Genomic DNA, 19,181 nt, shown 5'->3' on the forward strand with positions numbered 1-19,181 from the left:
AGTATGAGAACCCGGGCGGGCGGGTGTCAGGGTCTGACCCTAAAAAGGTGCGATGGGTGGGGTTGTGGTTGGAGAGTTGACCTATCCCGGGGCAGGGAGGCTTAAGAGAGGAGGATGGAGACGTCAATCACACCCTTAACTGAAGGAAATTGTAAACTACAGCTTGTGGACCGCACCTGTTGCCTCTGGTGCGCCTCTATTCTCAGGCTGTAGTCTATATACCGCTATACCCCTCACACTGACTACAATGATAAACAATACTGACCTCGGATAACTTGAATGTCCTTACAACGACATCTTATTCTAAGATACATGTGTCATTAAGAATTATACTGACACAGTACATTTTAGGATAATTGTCGGGAAGATGACAGTATGAATCCTGGAAACTCACAGGGATAGGCTTTTTCCATCCTTTCTCAAACCTCTAGCACACCTGATTTAAAGTGTCAACTAATCGTCAGGCCCTAGACTATTTGAGTCAAGTGTGTTAGTTCAGGGCTACAACAAAATTATGAAACGTCTCTGAGGTTCCCTGAGGTGAGGTTTGAAAAAAGCTGGCCTAGCCTATGTAGTACTCTGAAGGTCACATATCCAGATGGCACATTGACATGACAAGGCCTATATAAAGTGCTGTGACTCGGAGGTAGAAATCAAAGAACAGCTGAAGGCAGTTGACTTCTCAATATTTGGCTGATACACCAGTGACAGCTCAGATGTAAAATGTCAGTAGGCTAAACAGCATAATACATTCAAACAAAGTGATCTAGGCATACAGTATTACATATTTTTTTTAATCACAAAAATAGCATAAAAAGGTGTATAGCACTGCTTTATTACCATATTTGTGCTATAAGCTTTTAAAATTAGCCTAATTATATTTAAAGAGAAAATTACAAAGCTTATTTGAAAATAATCATTTATTTGGTACAACCATGCAGACGGTACAGTGCTTCAAGACATAAGCAATGCAAGGAGTATACATAATATGAAATTTGGTTATTCATTGTCATAATACATTTAAGGCGACATTTTCATGGTGCAAAGTAGTTTAAAGCTGTGCAAAAACAAAACTCAATCTGGCATTGTGATTAAATTAGACTTCTCAAGCATTGTGCGTTATAAAAAGGACACTATTCATGCATTGCTCAGTATACTAAACTCTAGTTAAATAATCACTTTTATAATGCACATTGTTGAGAAAAAAAATGTATAACACTGCTGGATTATGAGTTTTACAATATTTTCTTGCATCTTTGAACTATTTTGCACCATTAAAATGTGCCCCTTCATCTCCTTCAAGCATGCTGATTGTTTGCACTTGTTTTTTCCTGTAAATGCACTTGAAGTACCAAATTACTCAACATTGATATTTGTAAAAACATCACTTTAACAATCCAGTTCAGCATACAAAGATGCTCTTTCTCGCTAAAAAAATGTCTCCTCCAATAACAAGAGAAACTAGATCACTCAGACTATAAGAACATAGCTATAAGATAACAATTGAGGTAACAGTTTACATTAGGTTGCCTTTATATCGTAGGACTATAAATAGTATCTTCCTTAACCAGATGAAATCGCACACCATTACACTCTAACTACACTTGACTTGCCCCAGATTCTTAATTAAGTCAACTTAGTTACAGTGCAGTTACAAGTTCTTGCATGTGAGAATATAATATTTGATGTGACTAGGTAGTATTTGGGCAGCAATGTTAAGTGTGACTGACAGTGGACTGGCAACCACCCTGGGGGCAAAACTGTGGCCCAATTCCAATTCTCCCCGCTCTCCTAGCAGTGTGCACTCGTTCACTCCTTGAAGATTTAAAATATTGAGATTGGTATTAGATATACGGTATACTCTGTCTCGAACAATCCAATGCTCCCCCCCCCCCACACACTTCCTTGAGGGGGAGTGGAGAAGCGCACATTTCAGGAAAGAGGGGCGAAATTTGGAATTGAGATTCTATTGGTAAGGCAGCATTTCTGGCTTCCCTGTCCTGTGTTGTGCAGCGCGAGGTAGAGCAGGACAGGAGCAGTGATGAAAGGCTGCAGCCATATGGTTGCCAGTCAGTGTGAGCTAATAGGGAGCAGGCCAGGGGCAATTCAGAAATACAAGGCTGACTGCATTTGCTCAAGCACTAGAGTCAGACTCCACACGTCCACGTCTGAGAGGAAAAGGGGACTGTGGGGGGGGAAAGCCCAACATCCTAATTAGTTATTTTAGTTAGTCCATTTTGTGCCGAGGCAATACTGTAGTTTGAATACTCAGAGAGATTACTGGTGAACCTTTTAACATTTTAATCAATCTCATCCAGAGCGACTTACAGGAGCAATTAGAGTTAAGTGCCTTGCTCATGGGCATAGACAGATTTTTCACCTAGTCAGCTCGGGGGTTTTGAACCACAGACCTTCCGGTTACTGGCCCAACTCTCTTAACCCACCCCCTCTCTTTCCACGAGCCACCATTTTGAAAACATCTAGATTACTTTTCTCCTCCAAGATCAGGACAGCATGGGTTTAAGGGAACGGGCAGGGATCAGAGCTGGAGATCCCTACATTACAAACGCAGCTTCTGTCCTTTCATCCATCCTTCATCCTTTGCAGTGGTAAAGCAGACAGAGACAGGAAGACCACGCCCTCTCCCTGTCAAGTCTCTGCCCAGCCGCCTGCAACGCACCTCTCAGCTGCTCAGTGAACATGTCGGACAAGTGTGTGTGTGTGTTCAGCCATCCTAACAGAGGGAGATTCTTAACAGATACACACACACACATATATACAGAACAACAAACAAGTACAGCCGGTTGAAGTGAAGAGAAATAGTCCCCATACCAAAGAAATCCTGTAGGAGTCCTGAGATTGCAGTGAATCTGCAGGTAGTTAACCCTTACTGGGCTCATCTGTCTTATAGGACATTTTTGATAGGGCAATAGGGAAATTGGTGCTAAAAAAACATGAATGTTATTCTCCAGAGGGAGGTCAATTTATTGTCTTTATTAGTCTTGAATTGATTGATTAAACTGCAAGGAGCTGGTGGTGTTGGTAGTGAACAGTGATTAACCACATACAGTCATGGCAAACCCAGCATCACAGTTTTTGAAAAGCAAAAACTCTCCCTACAAAGTCTGTTTCATGAATACCAAAGATGGTGGATAAATAAGAGTTTACTCTGGCCGTTAACCATTTTACAATAATGGTCAAGGGTTCCTGTTTGTGTAAGTGTGATTTTTTCATCTCTCGCGTGAGCATGCTTTTCCCACGCGAGCTCAGTTCCTCCGTATAGGTTGCATTCCCTTGCATGCATCAACCAATGTTCGCGTGCCACGTCATCGACTGACTGGTTGCTATAACATAATTCAAGTATCAGCTAATCACATTACCTATCCAGGCGTTGTAGGATAAGGTATGCATCAGCAACGCCTGGGCAGAGGAACGTGGCCAATGTCTGGCATGTGAGAAAGGGAACAGCTGGCTTTAGTCTATTTATTGTCCCCCTCTCGCTTGCCCCGACCAACCAGAAAAAAATATGAGCCAGTGAGATTTCTCGGCCTGGGTCACCCCCTCCGCAGGGGCAATCAGTAGACCAGAGTGGGCCTGCCCCGATCAGAAAATAAAAATAGGGAGAGGGGTGTCTCGCTTTCTCTACCGTCGCGGGTAATACTCTTACCAGCCAAGCGACCCCACTAGGCCACCATACACTGTGTCCACTGTCATTCACTAGGTCACTATAGCTACAGCCATAGCCGGGAGTGGGTGTGGCCAGTTGGGGGCAGCTGATCCACAGCCAGAGCCACAGAACCCAGCCCAGATCCAAGATGGCAGCGGTGGAAGCGGCAAGCGTTGTGTACGGCGGACAGGCACGGAGAGGGATGGGTTGGGAGGAGGGGTGGCGAATACGGCGGTGTAGGAGTCACTAGCGGGGGGGCAGGAGATCCACATGTGCCAAGCCTCAACACACGAAAGACATCACACACTGGCTCACTCTATTAAACATGTAGTCACACACAAAAAGTAAAGCACAAGCACACAATCTCTCGCTCTAACACACAGACACACATCAGCACAACAGAGAGAGACTGACGGAACAGTCCAATGTAGGTGCTGCATGGCGAGAGACGGGACAATTCACTGGAAGTCTGGTAGGAGACATCACAGCAGCAGTGAGCAGGGACCCCCCCAAGAGAAGCCCTCCGGCTTTGGCAATGTCAACGCAGGTGAGTGGGGAGCTACGGAGGGGTGGTGGTGATGGCGGTGGGAGTTTGGTCAAAGCACAGTCAGAGAGGGGGACGGGAACGGTGCTTTGTTTCATTACCTTGGTGGAGTAGATTGAGTTCCCACTTCCCCTTTGCCTGCGCGACGTTTATTGTCTTCCCCCTCTCACCTCACACGCTTGGCTGTGTCTGGACGGCCGGGGACCTATTTCAGTTGACATAGTCAGTCAGTATGTACAGGGCTTTGGATATAGAGCAGAGTGACACATGCACGTCTAGAACAGTAGTCACTGGAGACAGACACATTGTTGGGTGTTGTGGTTGGGTAGGAGCAAGCCCAACAGATCAAAATGCTACAGATGGAGCCATTCTATCTGCGTGCCTCTCCCCAGCTCTCAGATGGTGTGTGTGTCCCCGCCATTGGTAAACAAGGAATCATCTGCAAACGAGTAATGCGCGCCACTCGGCTCAACATTGAATCTGCAATTAAAATGTTATGAAATCGACACCAGATTGGCACAAAGCGGCAATCAAAAAAGATCAGAGGTCATGGAAACGGTTTTCAGACATGAGAGCATGGTAACAGTAGCCTTGTTGGGATACCAGTGAGGGGTTATGTCCCAATTATCTCTTTCTTCCTGAAGTGTACACTCGTTCACTACTTCTTACACATCTAAATCGCATTGGATTAGTGGAGGCATGGGCTAGAGGGTGTTTCCAACATATTTCTTATACCAGTCATTTCCTCTCAAATTAGTGAAGGGATGTGAACAAGTGCACAATTGAGAAGAATATAGATATTACTGGGACACACCCTGGGCCTGTCTGTGCTGTAGTCCTAGAGTTCGAGTGAGGCTGGAAAGAGAGGCCGACCCCAGACTAGACTTACCCCATCCACCGAGGCAGACTAGGGGGGGGAGCACACACAGACGCTACTCCTCATTTTCTCTGCCACCCTGGTCCCCAGTCACATGGGTCTGGTCATTACAACAAGGAGAAACAGGAAGGAGTGAAAAAAAACAAAAAAAAAACAAGAAGTACATCTGAAACGCTCAGGTTCTCCCCCCCACCACAGTAGTCAGAAACATTCTTTATTTAAAAAATGGTGGGCATGTATAGTGTACATATTAAAAAGCATGCCGGTTTAATTGTTTATTTGTTTTTTTTGAAAAAGGCAAAATAAAAAATATGGTCAGACACAAGGCAAGCAATAAGACTAAAAAATATTTTTTTTTGTGACCATCGAGATTTCACAGGAGATGCAACCGTGTGTGTGTGTGTATATATGAGAGACGGAGAGAGAATATGCAATATCAAAAGCTATATAACTACAACCACAAGGAGAAAGGACAGTGGGGTACGGGGGTAGTGAGTGGTCTTACAACGGGGCGCAAGGACACGTCGGGGGCGGGCCACTGAAAGATACTGCTCCATCTGCCATCGGTGCGAACGTCACCGCACCACAAAAAAAAAAAAAAATGATCACGTCCCATTATCTTAACCCTTTACCCTCCACCTCAGATTAAAAAAAAATTAGAAGACTGCCATTAGAAAAAAAGCACTTCAAAAAAAGGAGTTATTCCCTCCACTAAATGCACTTCACGCAACGCTTAGGCACAACGTTAAGCTCATCCAAACTCACGGTTCTCTAGCTAAAAAGTCTAAAAAGTTGACTTGCTTATAAATCCATCAAACAGCTCGTACATACATGATCTGAGGGGTTAGAATGTACTCGTCGACCCCTCAACCACTTACAAAAAAACTTAAAACATACTTCAAAAGGCCTCAAAATACACTGATGCAGCAAGACACTACTAGTATAGTACAGCATCTTTGTCACTCAAATGTGGCGTTCTTCTCCAAACTCCTGACCAGGGTTGGGGTCCATTCCTTTTCAGGAAGTAAATTGACTGAATTGAATTCAAATGGAATGGATCCCAACCTTGCAACTGACACCAATTGATATAACTGGATGGATAGAAAGCACACTAATCATATTCTAACCAGCTAATCTCAATCCTATCTCATTGTCAGAGGTAGGTATAGATAGCCTGGTGAAACCTGACAATGTTGAATCCTCCATTGTTTCAGTGGTGAGCACAGCATTCAATCTGGTTTAACCAGGCTAAGGTATAGATAGAGTAAAAGGAGGGCAGAAATGCAGCAGTGTCTTTCAGGGTTCTGGTTGCAGCGGGGCGAGGCAGGGATGAGGCTGGGTAGGTAGAGTGTAGTTCTTAAATACTAGTGTGGCTGTGGTCTGTGCCCTCGATACCCCCAGGGTTGCGCTAGTGAGGGAACCGGACAGTGTGAATTACATTGAAACAGAAAGCCAACATCTCTCTCTCTCACACCAGTCCCGGCGCATGCAAGACACACAGACCCCTCCAACCCTGGACCTTCACAACAAACCACAGTGCAGTTTCAATACATTCATATAGTTAAAATAAAAGCTAGAAATATTTCTGTTGAACTAGTGGAGAGATTAGCTAATTCGTTGAATCCTCGAGAACCATCATATTTTGGCCTTTACACTGCAAATCACTCTTGAAGGCAATGAAAATGTATGACGGTCCTCAGTCTATTTCTTACACTTTAAAAAGCAATAGAAATCCCTACCAAAAAAAGCCAGCGGTATGTGGCGGATAAGAGCAACTTCCCCCCTCTTTCACTGCACTGTGTGTGTGGTATCAGGACCACGGTTGGGGTTTAGATGCTTGGGTGTTTATCCATCGACTACAGTAAAAACTAATACCAAACCAACTCCACACACAAAACACTAATTCTCACACAGATACACATCCAGAGACACACACACAGATATATATACCCCCACACACAGATATATATACCCCCACACACAGATACACACAGCCGCTGAGAGAAAGGAAGGGTACGAGGGTGGTATACGGGTTGTGTGCGGTGGGGTGGGGGGGCAGAGGAGGTGTGTGCGAGGGAGGTGTGGACTATCGGAAGGGGGGCTCAGGCGTGTGAAGGGAGATTTCGGGGGCTCGGCGGAGGACGGCCTCCTTGCGGTTCGGTGGCGGCGGCAGCGGCGACTCATACACTCTGGGCACTGCCACCATAGCGGAGGCGGGCACCACTGGCCTGAGGGCGGCGTCCAGCGCCGTGACGTGACCGGGCTGGCCGTGGTGGTGGGCGTGGCCCGCAATGGCGTGGTGGTTGGGAGGTGGGTAGGCGTACTGGAGCTGTTGTAGTTGCTGGTACTGTTGGAGTTGCTGGTACTGCTGGTACTGCTGGTAATACTCTGCATAGTACCTGGGGGAGAGGAGAAAGGTGGAGAGGGAAAATGGAATGGAGTGGGGGGGTAGAGGGGGAAAAAGGAACGTACAGAGGGAAGGACAAAAAGGAGTAAATAGGGTAAGGAGCGGGAGAGGGACAAAGAGGAAAGGAGAGGGGGAGGGAGACAGACAGACAGACAAGAGGGTTTTGGATTATCTACCAGGGATTGTATATTAGTCTTTTACACACAAGGTTTCAAGTGGGGGTACAGAGTCTTTTCAGGGGGCGGTAGGTAGGGTAGGTAGCGTACTGTAACTGCTGGAGCTGCTGGTACTGTTGGTGCTGTTGTTGGTAGTACTCAGCATACTGTTGGTACTGCTCTCTAAGATACACACGAAGGGAGGGAGGGGGGACAGATTTTAGATCATGTACCAGTAGGGAACAGGCTTTCAGAGAATGTGCAAGGGGTTGGTTAAATTAAAACAAGCCTCTGATGGCAATGAAGGATAACATATTGAGCAATTTGGCTAAGTGTATGTCCACTACCACTCCTGAAGTCTGAACATCAGAGGGGTCATGTAGTGGAAAAGGAGAGAGAGTGCAGTACACTGGGAAATGTCAGAGAGGATTCAATAAGGAGAGAGATGAGTTAAGTGCTCCTAAAACCATTGGGGCGAACCCTAACTTCCACTGAAGTCAAATTTCACTGAGCCACGCATTGATGTAAATGTGAGACTACGTGAAAATTCGACTTAAAATGGAAATTAGGATGCGCCTAATTACTGTAACTGCTGGAGCTGCTGGTACTGTTGGTGCTGTTGTTGGTAGTACTCAGCGTACTGTTGACACTGGTCTCTAAGATACACACGGAGGGAGGGAGACAGAGAGCGTTTCAGATCATCTACTAGCAGGGAATAGAAGTATTTTCACACAAAAAGAACAGGCTTTCAGAAAATGCACAAGGGTTAAAGCGAGTCTTTGATTGCAATGAAGGCTAATGTATTGAGCAATTCTGATACAGTACGTACAGGACCAGTCAAAAGTTTGGACACATACTCATTCCAGGGTTTTTCATTATTTATTTTACTAATTTCTACATTGTAGACATCAAAACTATGAAATAACACATATGGAATCATGTAGTAACCAAAGAAGTGTTAAACAAATAAAAAATATTTTACATTTGAGATTCTTCAAAGTAGCCACCCTTTGCCTTGATGACTGCTTTGCACTCTTGGCATTCTCTCAACCAGCTTCATGAGGTAGTCACCTGGAATGCATTCCAACTAACAGGTGTGCCTTGTTAAAAGTTAATTTGTGGAATTTCTTTCCTTCTTAATGTGTTTGAGCCAATCAGTTGTTGTGACATGGTAGGGGTGGTATACAGAAGATAGCCCTATTTGGGAAAAGGCCAAGTCCATATTATGCCAAGAACAGCTTAAATAAGCAAAGAGAAACGACAGTACATCATTAGTTTAAGACATGATGGTCAGTCAATACGGAAAATGTCAAGAACTTTGAAAGTTTCTTCAAGTGCAGTCGCAAAAACTATCAAGCGCTATGATGAAACTGGCTCTCATGAGGACCGCCACAGGAAAGGAAGACCCAGAGTTAGCTCTGCTGCAGAGGATAATTTCATTAGAGTTACCAGCCTCAGAAATTGCAGCCCAAATAAAATGCTTCACAGAGTTCAAGTAACAGACACATCTCAACATCAACTGTTCAGAGGAGACTGCGTGAATCAGGCCTTCATGGTCGAATTGCTGCAAAGAAACCACTACTAAAGGACACCAACAAGAAGAAGAGACTTGCTTGGGCCAAGAAACACGAGCAATGGACATTAGACCGGTGGAAATCTGTCCTTTGGTCTGATGAGTCCAAATTTGAGATTTTTGGTTCCAACCGCCATGTCTTTGTGAGACGCAGAGCAGGTAAACGGATGATTTCCGCATGTGTGGTTCCCACCGTGAAGCATGGGGTCTGTGATTTATTTAGATTTCAAGGCACACTTAACCAGCATTGCTATCACAGCATTCGGCAGCGATTGGCCATCCCATCTGGTTTGCGCTTCGTAGGACTATCATTTGTTTTTCAACAGCACAATGACCCAAAACACACCTCCAGACTGTGTAAGGGCTGTTTGACCAAGAAGGAGAGTGATGGAGTGCTGCATCAGATGACCTGGCCTCCACAATCACCCAACCTCAACCCAATTGAGATGGTTTGGACCGCAGAGTGAAGGAAAAGCAGCCAACAAGTGCTCAGGATATGTGGGAACTCCTTCAAGACTGTTGGAAAAGCATTCCCTATGAAGCTGGTTGAGAGAATGAAAAGAGTGTACAAAGCTGTCATCAAGGCAAATGGTGGCTACTTTGAAGAATCTCAAATCTCAAATATATTTGGATTTGTTTAACACTTTTTTGGTTACTACCTGATTCCATATGTATTATTTCATAGTTGAGGTCTTCACTATTATTCTACAACGTTGAAAATAGTCAAACTAAAGAAAAACCCTTGAATGACTAAGTGTGTCCAAACATTTGCCTAGTTCTGTATGTCCACGACCACTCCTGAAGCCTGAAAACAGACGACGGTTTGTAGTGAGAAAGGAGTGTTTATGGTGTAGGGTGCAATGCATTGGGGAGGATCAGAGGATTAAACATTCCTACAACCATTGGGAGAATACAAATCTCTACTGAAGTCAAATTTCACTCAGTCCTGCACTGATGTCAATGGGACACTAAAATTTGACTTAAAGTGGAAATCTGGATACGCCCCATAGAGCGTAAAGTCAACTAAATTGTGAATGAGGGTCAAAGAGGATTTGATAAGGAGAAAGTGCTAGTACCTAGTCATGGGGTCCTCTGCAGCCTCCGCTTCCTCCTCTGCAGCTCGCCCAGCGGGGGTGGGGAGCAGCGGCCGGCGTTGCTTGGGCGCTCTCTGGTACATGAAGGGCTTCATGACAGGGTCGGGCAGTAGGGACCCCGCCGAACGCCTCAGGGGACTCCGGTCCCTTTCCCCGGACTTTGCCGCTTGGGCCGCCGCCGCATTCTGCTGCTCGGCCAGAACCTGCTGTCCCTGGGCGAAGTAGTGCTGCACCCTCGCTGCCTCAAAAATGGCAGCCGACGGGTCCGCCGACACGCTCATGGCTCCCATCCCCATGTGACCGTAGGCATGCTGGGCACCCCCATAGAGCGCCGGTGCCAAGGCATAGGCCTGGTTGATGGCAGCAGCGGTCGTAGGCATCTCTACGCCAGGGGCTGCCAGGTAGACGGCCCCTGGGTGGTGGTGATGGTTGGCCATGGCATGCGCGTAGACGGGTGTGGAGTAGGCAGCGGCGGGGCTGGCAGCGATCTGACTGAGCTGACTGTAGAGGGCGGCGTGGCTGGGGTTCATGGACCTGGCGTACACCTGCGTGGCGCCCGCCTGCGTCAACGCTGCCGCCTGATTTGCTGCCTGGACTCCGTAGAGCTGATTGGCCACGTTGGCGCCGTACACCTGCGTCGCCAGGGCACCGTACACTGCCTGGTTGACGGGGTTGCCGTCCGTCCGCGTGCCGGTGGTGTGGCCCGTCAGCGCAGCGTATGTGGGGTCAAAGGTTGAGGTGTTGTAGACAGAGTTGTGGACACTCTGCTGGACCTGAAGGGGGAGGCCGGCTGCGGCGGCTGCGGCTGCAGCTAACACGGCTGCCTGGCTCTGGTACTGTTCCAGAGAGGGCTTCCCTACAGGGCACTCCCCAGCGTAGTGGCCCTGCTTCCCACAGCTCACACAAGGGATCTTCCCGGTGGGGGTTTGCTTAGAAGGCTGTACCTGTAAGGATAAATAGACAAGACACAATCATGTTAGCTTCAGGGACATCTTTACTAAGAGACAACCGGACATACAACACAGACTATTATGGGTACTGTAGTACATGATTCTACAGCCTTCAGGAACATCTTTACTGAGATAAAACAAGATATACACTGCAGAGCATTATGGGTACTGTAGTACACATAGAAATACAATCACTAGAACGGAAATAACCCTTCAGACCACAGCAATTTGGCCGCACCCTCACGGGTCCACTCAAAATGGCCACCGGTCCACCCACCAATCCCTTTCCCCATTCTATTTCTATGTCAGGGCGTCGTGCTACAGCACCTTGGAGAGCTCCACGGAGAGCGGGCGTCCCTTGAAGGAGGTGCCGTGGAGGGCCTCGATGGCCAGTAGAGCCTCCTCCTTATTCTCCATGTGCACAAAGGCGTATCCTGCAGAAGAGGAGAGCCTGGCTGTCATTGAGCGCAGGGACACCAGTTAGAACCACACCGGGCATGCCACACACACACCTTACCGCTTTATACACACATTTCTTATTGCTCTATACAATTATACACAGACCTTACATGACTGTAATTCAAGTTGCATAATGAAGAAGCCCTAAACAGCTAAGAATACCTTGGATCTTAACTAGCTATCAATGGTACGCAGTGCTTGAAGTGCACTGAAAAAGGTGCCGGTACTCATTTTGGGTGCTGGAACTCTTTATACTTAGTTGCTAGTACACATATTACAGCCAATATTCTATCCTTCAGCAGTAGAACATTTGAGGTGCAAGTTCTTCGTACCAGACAGCACCATCCGGCCCACTTCAGGCACTGGTGGACCAAAATGTACTGCACAATCTCCCTTCTGAGTACTCCTCCATGAGAAGGGATGAGACTCACCTTTGACCTTGTCGCACTCCAGTACTTTCCCGAAGGTCTGGAAGAGCTCCTGGAGATCCTCAGTGGTGCACATGCCCGACAGGTTGCCCACAAACACCTTGGTGGAGTGGAGCGGTCTGCCCCGGGACTCCTCCACCACCAGGTTCCTCCCCCGGAACTCCCTGCCGTTCAGCTCACTGATGGCCCGCTCTGCAGCCCCCTCGCCCTGGGGAGTACATTACATTTCAAAATGTTAACTAAATAATAGGATCATTTCAGATCTTTAGATTTGAATGTTACATTAGAAAACAATGTGAGAAACACCCAATAAGGAAATGAATGTTGTACCATATGGACTCAATGTAGCCTACGTACACACAAAGTAACAACCAACACACAGTTCTGGCGTTCCCTCCCCATCATGGATTTAAAAACATAGGATTGTTTGGCGTAAACTTTGCCTAGATGAAGGTAAGACCATTGTTAAAGCCATAAAGAATAGTGTGCGCAACCAAATATACACTTTAGGAGAATTGGGACATGCCTCAGTCCTCCCTATGGGACATCTATAACCTACCTGTAGGTGTACGAAGGCGAACTGTCGGAGAACGCTGCAGCTGACCACCTGGCCATACGACTCAAAGATGGCCGACAGCTCCTCCTGGGTGGTGTCCAGAGCCAGGTTGCCCACAAAGAGCTTCACCGTGTTGCTCTTGTCCATTGTGGCACTGGGGACACACCGATGCAGGCGTGCGCACGCACACACACGAGATACAGGCAGAGAGACAGACGCACACAGACAGACAAACAGAGGCGCACACACACAAGGGAGGGAGAGAGCAGACAAGTGAACATACTGAAGACAACTTTCCTGAACTTCAACTTGTTGCACTTGTCCACGGCGGTCACTGGAGAAACCAAATGACAACCATTCAGAGGGAGAAAGCAAGAGATGAGTAAACGAATGAAACCACAGGAGAAGAGGGGAAGGAAATGTGTCAAGAGATTTGACAGTCGACCACCATGCACAATAACTACAAAGACATGCATGTCAGATTGAAGACACCATATCGAGTTATAATATGTTATTCTATGGATGACACCATAGAACCGTGGTTATGTTGCCTATTCTAGTCGCAAGCAACAAGTTGACCTCACTTCCTACAGGTCAAGATGCACTAAGCTACCCTATAGGTTTGTCAACAGCTTAGCCTGGGCCAGTTGCTATGCTAGCTGTAGATCAAATCAAATTGTATTGGTCACATACACATATTTAGCGGATGTAGCAAAATGCTTGTGTTCTTAGCTCCAACACTGCAGTAGTATCTAACATTTCACACAACTCTAAAAGTAAAATGATGGAATTAAGAAATATTAGGAAGCGCAATGTCGGAGTGGCATTGACTAAAATACAGTAGAAACATTAAAATAGTACATAAACATTAAAGTGACTAGTGTTCCATTATTAAAGTGATCGAAGAGCAACAAAAAAATAAGGAAATTGACACCACCAGAGTGACGTTTCTGTTCTCTGTACATACTAAGCACAACATGTATAGAATACTGAAAATGCTAAATTTATACATAGTAGCCTATCCGCTGATATCAACTATATTTACAGTAACGTCATTTAAAAAAGTTCAGATGAGGGATCATCGCGTATGGAAACGATTTTGTTTTTCTGATGACGCAGCAAGAGAAAGTAAAAAATGTTTTGCTAGAAACATTGGGAATCTCCCGATCGATCACGATGTTACAGAAATGTTACAAACATTTGGTGCAGGTTTACATGATTTCGAAAGTCGCAGTTAAAACCGGTTGCTCAGTCATATTTAAAACTAGTAGCCTGACGGGGATATTTCATGTTTTGCTTGGTGTGACCGAAACTGAACAAACCTCGCGGCGAAAATGTGATCAAACAATTTCGATGCCATTTATCATCAACCCAATCTACACAATTACACAAACAATACGCAAATTGTATCGAGTGAATGGTGTTGGATTGGAGACATTACAAAACATGTTTACAGTTGAAACGTTACAATAAGAGCATTTTTCCGCACTGGAATGGACATTCCGCGAGAGCGAAAAATGTATTAAATGGTACGACAATCCGCTTTCCCTCTTTTGTGTCGTTGATTCTTCCGCTCTCCGCGGATAAAACCTCATATTTCTACGCATCGTCGTTTGGTGTATTTTTCATCGTTTGTAAAGAAATAAAATGAAAGAGATGGACAGACATCTTACTTACCTAAGCAGTGTCGTGTTTCAAAATGGTAGCGCCTGCTTCCGTTTTTTTAGAATGACGCGCATTTTTCACCAATGGGGAAGCTCGGGGCTGCCACACTAGAACGCCGATTCTTCACAATAACATTTGAACATAGGCTATTAAAAAAAATGGGTTTATTTCGCCTGAGCAAAAGTCATTTATTTGAACATTTCAGTCATTTATCAATTCATATACAGGTTTCACTCAGTCCAAAGGGCAACTGGTGCCTTTTATTACAAGTCTGACTGAGAAAAGTAACAACAACAAAAAATCTCTACAACACTGGTTACAAATATTTTGATAAAATCATACTACATTTGGGAGGTAAACCACAATCTCCCTTGGAGGTACTGATATTTACAAAGTAGAACACTTGAGATAAGTATCAAAATTGTGATCAAACATAGAATGACAACATCCACATTAATATTACAAAACTATTCAAATTAGTCAAATACAACAGAATAGTCAGCATGGGATGTTTTGGCTTGAAATAAGAACATACATCCTATTCCTGTTGTGTTTCTTTAGTCTGTCATGAAAGGTTCCGGTCTCGGAAGAATTCGATTTGGCATCTCAATAAAAAGGAAGATGACTGCTGAACAGACAATTCTTTGATCTCTCCTCCTCCTCCTCACTCTCCTACTTAACCTCTCTCCCACTGTCCCTGTCTCCCACTCTCTCAGTGCAGTTTCAGTCAGTGTGCGACATCATCAACGACAGTCAGTGATGTTCACCATTCAGGGTAATTTTCACAAGGCAAAAAACAGAACACATGAACAGATAACCTGGACTTGTCCAATGAGATCTCATTTTCAGTTTTTGTTGCAAAACGTTTTGCTACATTGTGCATGAATGAATATGACCCAGGCATCTGGCATCACAGGTGAGCGCCAGGTGTCTCTGTGGTGGTCTTGCTGCGGCCCGTTCCGGCCAGCGGTCGGTCACTCTCCTCCCATAGTGTCACCACGTCACACGCACAGATCTGCTTGGCATTCTGGAACAGGAAAGCAGAGCGAGCGATTATCCCACAGGCCAGTCTGTACCCAATGAGCACGGAGCAATAGATACACATACATTGACAGGGTCAGCACCTGCAAAGTCTAGACAATGAAGGCAACATGACACATGAGTCACACAGGAATATACACAGAACACTGTCACGAAGAGAAATTCCAAGAACCAATAGAATTGTATTTTAAAACGGTTAAATACAATTCATTAACTCCAACTCTGACTTACAGTTAGTCCACCTAACCGCTATTCTCATTTCTCCTCTACCATGAGCTCACCTCTGTCCGGAGTTCCCGGTCAGTTTGGAGAGGGGGTGACCACCCCTTCCTAGGTCATCCTGCCCAGCATCCACCACCAGAGAACGACCAATCACACCCCACACCTGCAAGAAGTGACAGAGGAGGGGTCAGAGTGGCCATTGTCAATGCCTGCATCCCAAATGGCACCGTATTCCCCATTTAGTGCACTACTTTTTCCCTGGTCAAAAGTAGTGCACTAAATGGGGAATAGAGTGCCAATTAGGACACAGTCAATGTTGTTGGTACAACTGACCAGTGTGCTGTGCTCAGGATTTAATTGTGGCTAAACCTGCCCTCACCCTAGAATTAACGTTCTAGATTACTAATTTATCTCCATAGTGAGTCTAGTTGTAAATTCTTTAAATTGCGCATGCCTCAAACACCATGTACTAAATGTCTACACTGTAATTACACTGTACTTGCCTGTGTAAGTACCATGTAAATACGTAGGTTTTAGATCAGAAGGAGTAGGTGTGTGCATGTGTGTTACCTTTAGCTAAGGGTCCTCTAGTCTGAATGAGGCTCGGCCGTCTGGTCCAGCCACAATATTCCCCAGATCACCTACATGCTGGAAGAAAACACATTTACATGAATATCACAGCCATGAATAGCATTTGACCAGTTAGAAAAGGTAAAAGGCATAAAAAAATGTTTTTTTTTACCAATATCTGTCTAATCAATATCAGTCAATACCAATCCTATCATCTCTTTGAGACAGTAAAAGGTTACTTCCTGAGAGCATAACATCTCAGAAAGTACCCCAGTTTCACAAGGTAATGAAGCAGGACTATACAGTGTAACCTACTCTGAGTGAAGGCAAGGAAACTGTACCCTGTCTGGGTCCTGCGAGGCGCCATGTTGTCTCCCATAGGGGTTATAGTGTTCTCCACAGCTGTACAAACACACACACAGAGAGAAACATGAGTTATCAGCTCCCATGATCCTCTGGGGCAAGCAGGTGCAACTGTGATATCATGAGCTGCAGTGATGCAATCATAAAGCGACAGATCTAGCCAATGGTTCCTTTAATTGACTTTGAGGAAACTCTGAAGGATGTAAAAAATTGGGGCAAAAGCAATGCATACAGTATAATATACTATGATAAATATAACCTTTGAAAAACTGCAAAATCCTCAAATAATGCATTTTGGGTGGTAATATAACATGTGTGTGTGCTTCACACACACACACACACACACACACACACACACACACACACACACACACACACACACACACACACACACACACACACACACACACACACACACACACACACACACACACACACACACACACACACACACACACACACACGTTACCTCTGGCAGTCCTGTGTGAGATCTCCTAGCGTGTGGACGTGGAGGCCGTGGGCACCAGGTTACAGACCATCAATGGTCCCGTCGATCAAACAGCGCTCCTCAGACAGCTGCAGGAACCGCACCACCCCCTGAACAGGACCACTACCAACAATCATGGCTACCGCCGCACCCAAGTCTGATACACACAGACACACAAACATTTGTATAGAGTACAGACTCACACACACACACATAAAGAGTAGACACACATTACACATATAGTAGATAACACAAATACAGATGCCCCATACACCTGTGATTTAGGCCTACTAATAACTTAAATATTGGACATTAGTCTGTTAATGTGTTCAGGCATTCTGAATTCACTAAGTAATTCATACACCCTCAGGCTAATGGCTCCCGCCATAGGCCGTGGACACATTGGGATTTTGTATTTGGAGTATTTCGGATAGAGGCAATGCTTTTTCAATGAGTCAACCTTTGAGGGGTGAATGACAACGGAGATGGCTGTCCGACCAAAAACGCACAAATTGTTCGTCTTTTTGCGTATACAAAAAAAAGGGTGGAATTTTTTGACGGGCAATGAATGCAAGTAATATACAATTTCATCCGTGTTCACATGTCCGAAAGTATGTCTACAGCCTTACCCTGTTCTGTTCCCCCAATGCCCTTGAGTACCGCCCTGCGTCCTGTGCTCTCTATGAGACCCTGCACCTCATGGGACGTCAGAGATGCTTCCACCAGAACCTCCTCATTCCCCACGTCTATCCTCACCGACCGCACTCCTGTACTCAGAATAAAGGAGAGGTGAGAAAGAGGGCATGAGGAGCAGAAAAGAAAATGAGAGAAAGAAAAGTGTGAGGAACCAAAACAGAGAGAGCGAAAAGCAATGAGGAGAACACACAGAGATGAGGAATGAAGGAAAAGAAAAGAGAGATTACTGCTGCCATGTGACCGGCGATGCTTTAGATGGCTTTTAGTGGATGAATCTTGGAATGCATGGAGGGGCACTGTGGTTTCGTTCCAGTGTTAAGTATTTGAGCAAAAGCAAGAGCAGCCCCTGTATTGCTAACTAAATTGCAATGTACTGCACTAGGATGTAACAGTAATAGCTAAGTAAATAATAACAACATTCATAATTTCTTCTACTGTCTACTATTGGTATGCAGCCTAGGGGCAATGCCCCTAGTTTACATTGAGTTGCGTGTGCACACTGTAGAAGAAGTGTAGTTATTAGCCTACTACATTAATCAATTATTTGACTGGTGGAAAGGACAGGTAAAAATGCACCTGGCTGGTTTTCCCTCCAGTGCAGCTTGGATTGTCTCTGCACAACTGTCACATGTCATCTGCACTGCAAACTCCAGCTGTACAGAACAGAGAAATTAGATACAGCACGCAGTGAACTAGGTCCTCAAAGTACAGTACAGTCTGTATGGCTATATCTCTAAATGTTAAATTAAGCTACTTTAGTTTTCCACCAATGCTGCGTTCCATATCAATTATTGACGATAGCTGAAGTAGGCCTACCAGTTACGATTTATGAAGTCACATGACTGATAGCTAGCTTTTTCAGACAGTCCTGTTATTAATTTGTATTAGCGGTCTTGACTCTTTAATATAGTCATTGAATCTTAGGGCTGGTAAATAAGCAATTGTTTACATTCAGTAGCCTACTGACACTCAGGATCGCAAAATTGACAATTTGTCGTTTGAAGAAAGCTTAACATCAGATTGTTCAAACCTTCGTATTTCTATCTGTGTCCATGTTTGTGCTACACGCAGTTGTCTGACCTATGATAACAAAGTGTAATAGATAATCTCCTACTTTCCTCCAAACACAAAACGGGCGAGGGCGCTGCCATCTTTACGAGGTCGGTATACGGTATTTTGACCGTCACCGCCACCTAGTGTTAATTACAGTCACTGCATAAATTTGGTGTTCACTTTTTATAATGTGAACGTGACAAGACAAGTAAACGTAATATGATGGGGGAGTGGACTGAGAATAGGGGTGTCCCCCAAATGGCACCCTATTCTCTATATACTGAAAGTAGGGCAATATATACAGTACCAGTCAAAAGTTTGGATACACCTACTCATTTAAGGGTTTTTCTTTATTTGTACTATTTTCTATATTG

General features: G+C 45.1%; 1 protein-coding gene and 1 pseudogene across 5 annotated transcripts; both read right to left on the bottom strand.

The window, feature by feature from the left end:
• Positions 1-5,350: 5,350 nt before the first annotated feature.
• LOC139534376 (RNA-binding protein 4-like) lies at positions 5,351-14,477 on the bottom strand. Of its 5 annotated transcripts, none has more exons than XM_071333481.1 (8): positions 14,388-14,477; positions 12,714-12,864; positions 12,158-12,362; positions 11,595-11,701; positions 10,300-11,261; positions 8,235-8,306; positions 7,762-7,833; positions 5,351-7,487 (listed from the first exon to the last, which is right to left on the bottom strand). In XM_071333481.1, the coding sequence occupies exons 2-8, from the start codon at positions 12,855-12,857 to the stop codon at positions 7,175-7,177; spliced, it is 1,875 nt and encodes a 624-aa protein (XP_071189582.1). In that variant the 5' UTR covers positions 12,858-12,864; positions 14,388-14,477; the 3' UTR covers positions 5,351-7,174. The 5 variants fall into 5 exon arrangements, with proteins under 5 accessions (XP_071189582.1, XP_071189580.1, XP_071189583.1 ...); XM_071333479.1 differs by having other exon boundaries at positions 11,595-11,722; XM_071333482.1 differs by lacking the exon at positions 8,235-8,306 and having other exon boundaries at positions 11,595-11,722.
• Positions 14,478-14,597: 120 nt separating this feature from the next.
• On the bottom strand, positions 14,598-18,919 carry LOC139534377 (copper chaperone for superoxide dismutase-like; annotated as a pseudogene).
• Positions 18,920-19,181: the final 262 nt, after the last annotated feature.

This window comes from Salvelinus alpinus, chromosome 11 (assembly GCF_045679555.1).
Source record: "Salvelinus alpinus chromosome 11, SLU_Salpinus.1, whole genome shotgun sequence".
NCBI classification, from domain to species: domain Eukaryota; kingdom Metazoa; phylum Chordata; class Actinopteri; order Salmoniformes; family Salmonidae; genus Salvelinus; species Salvelinus alpinus.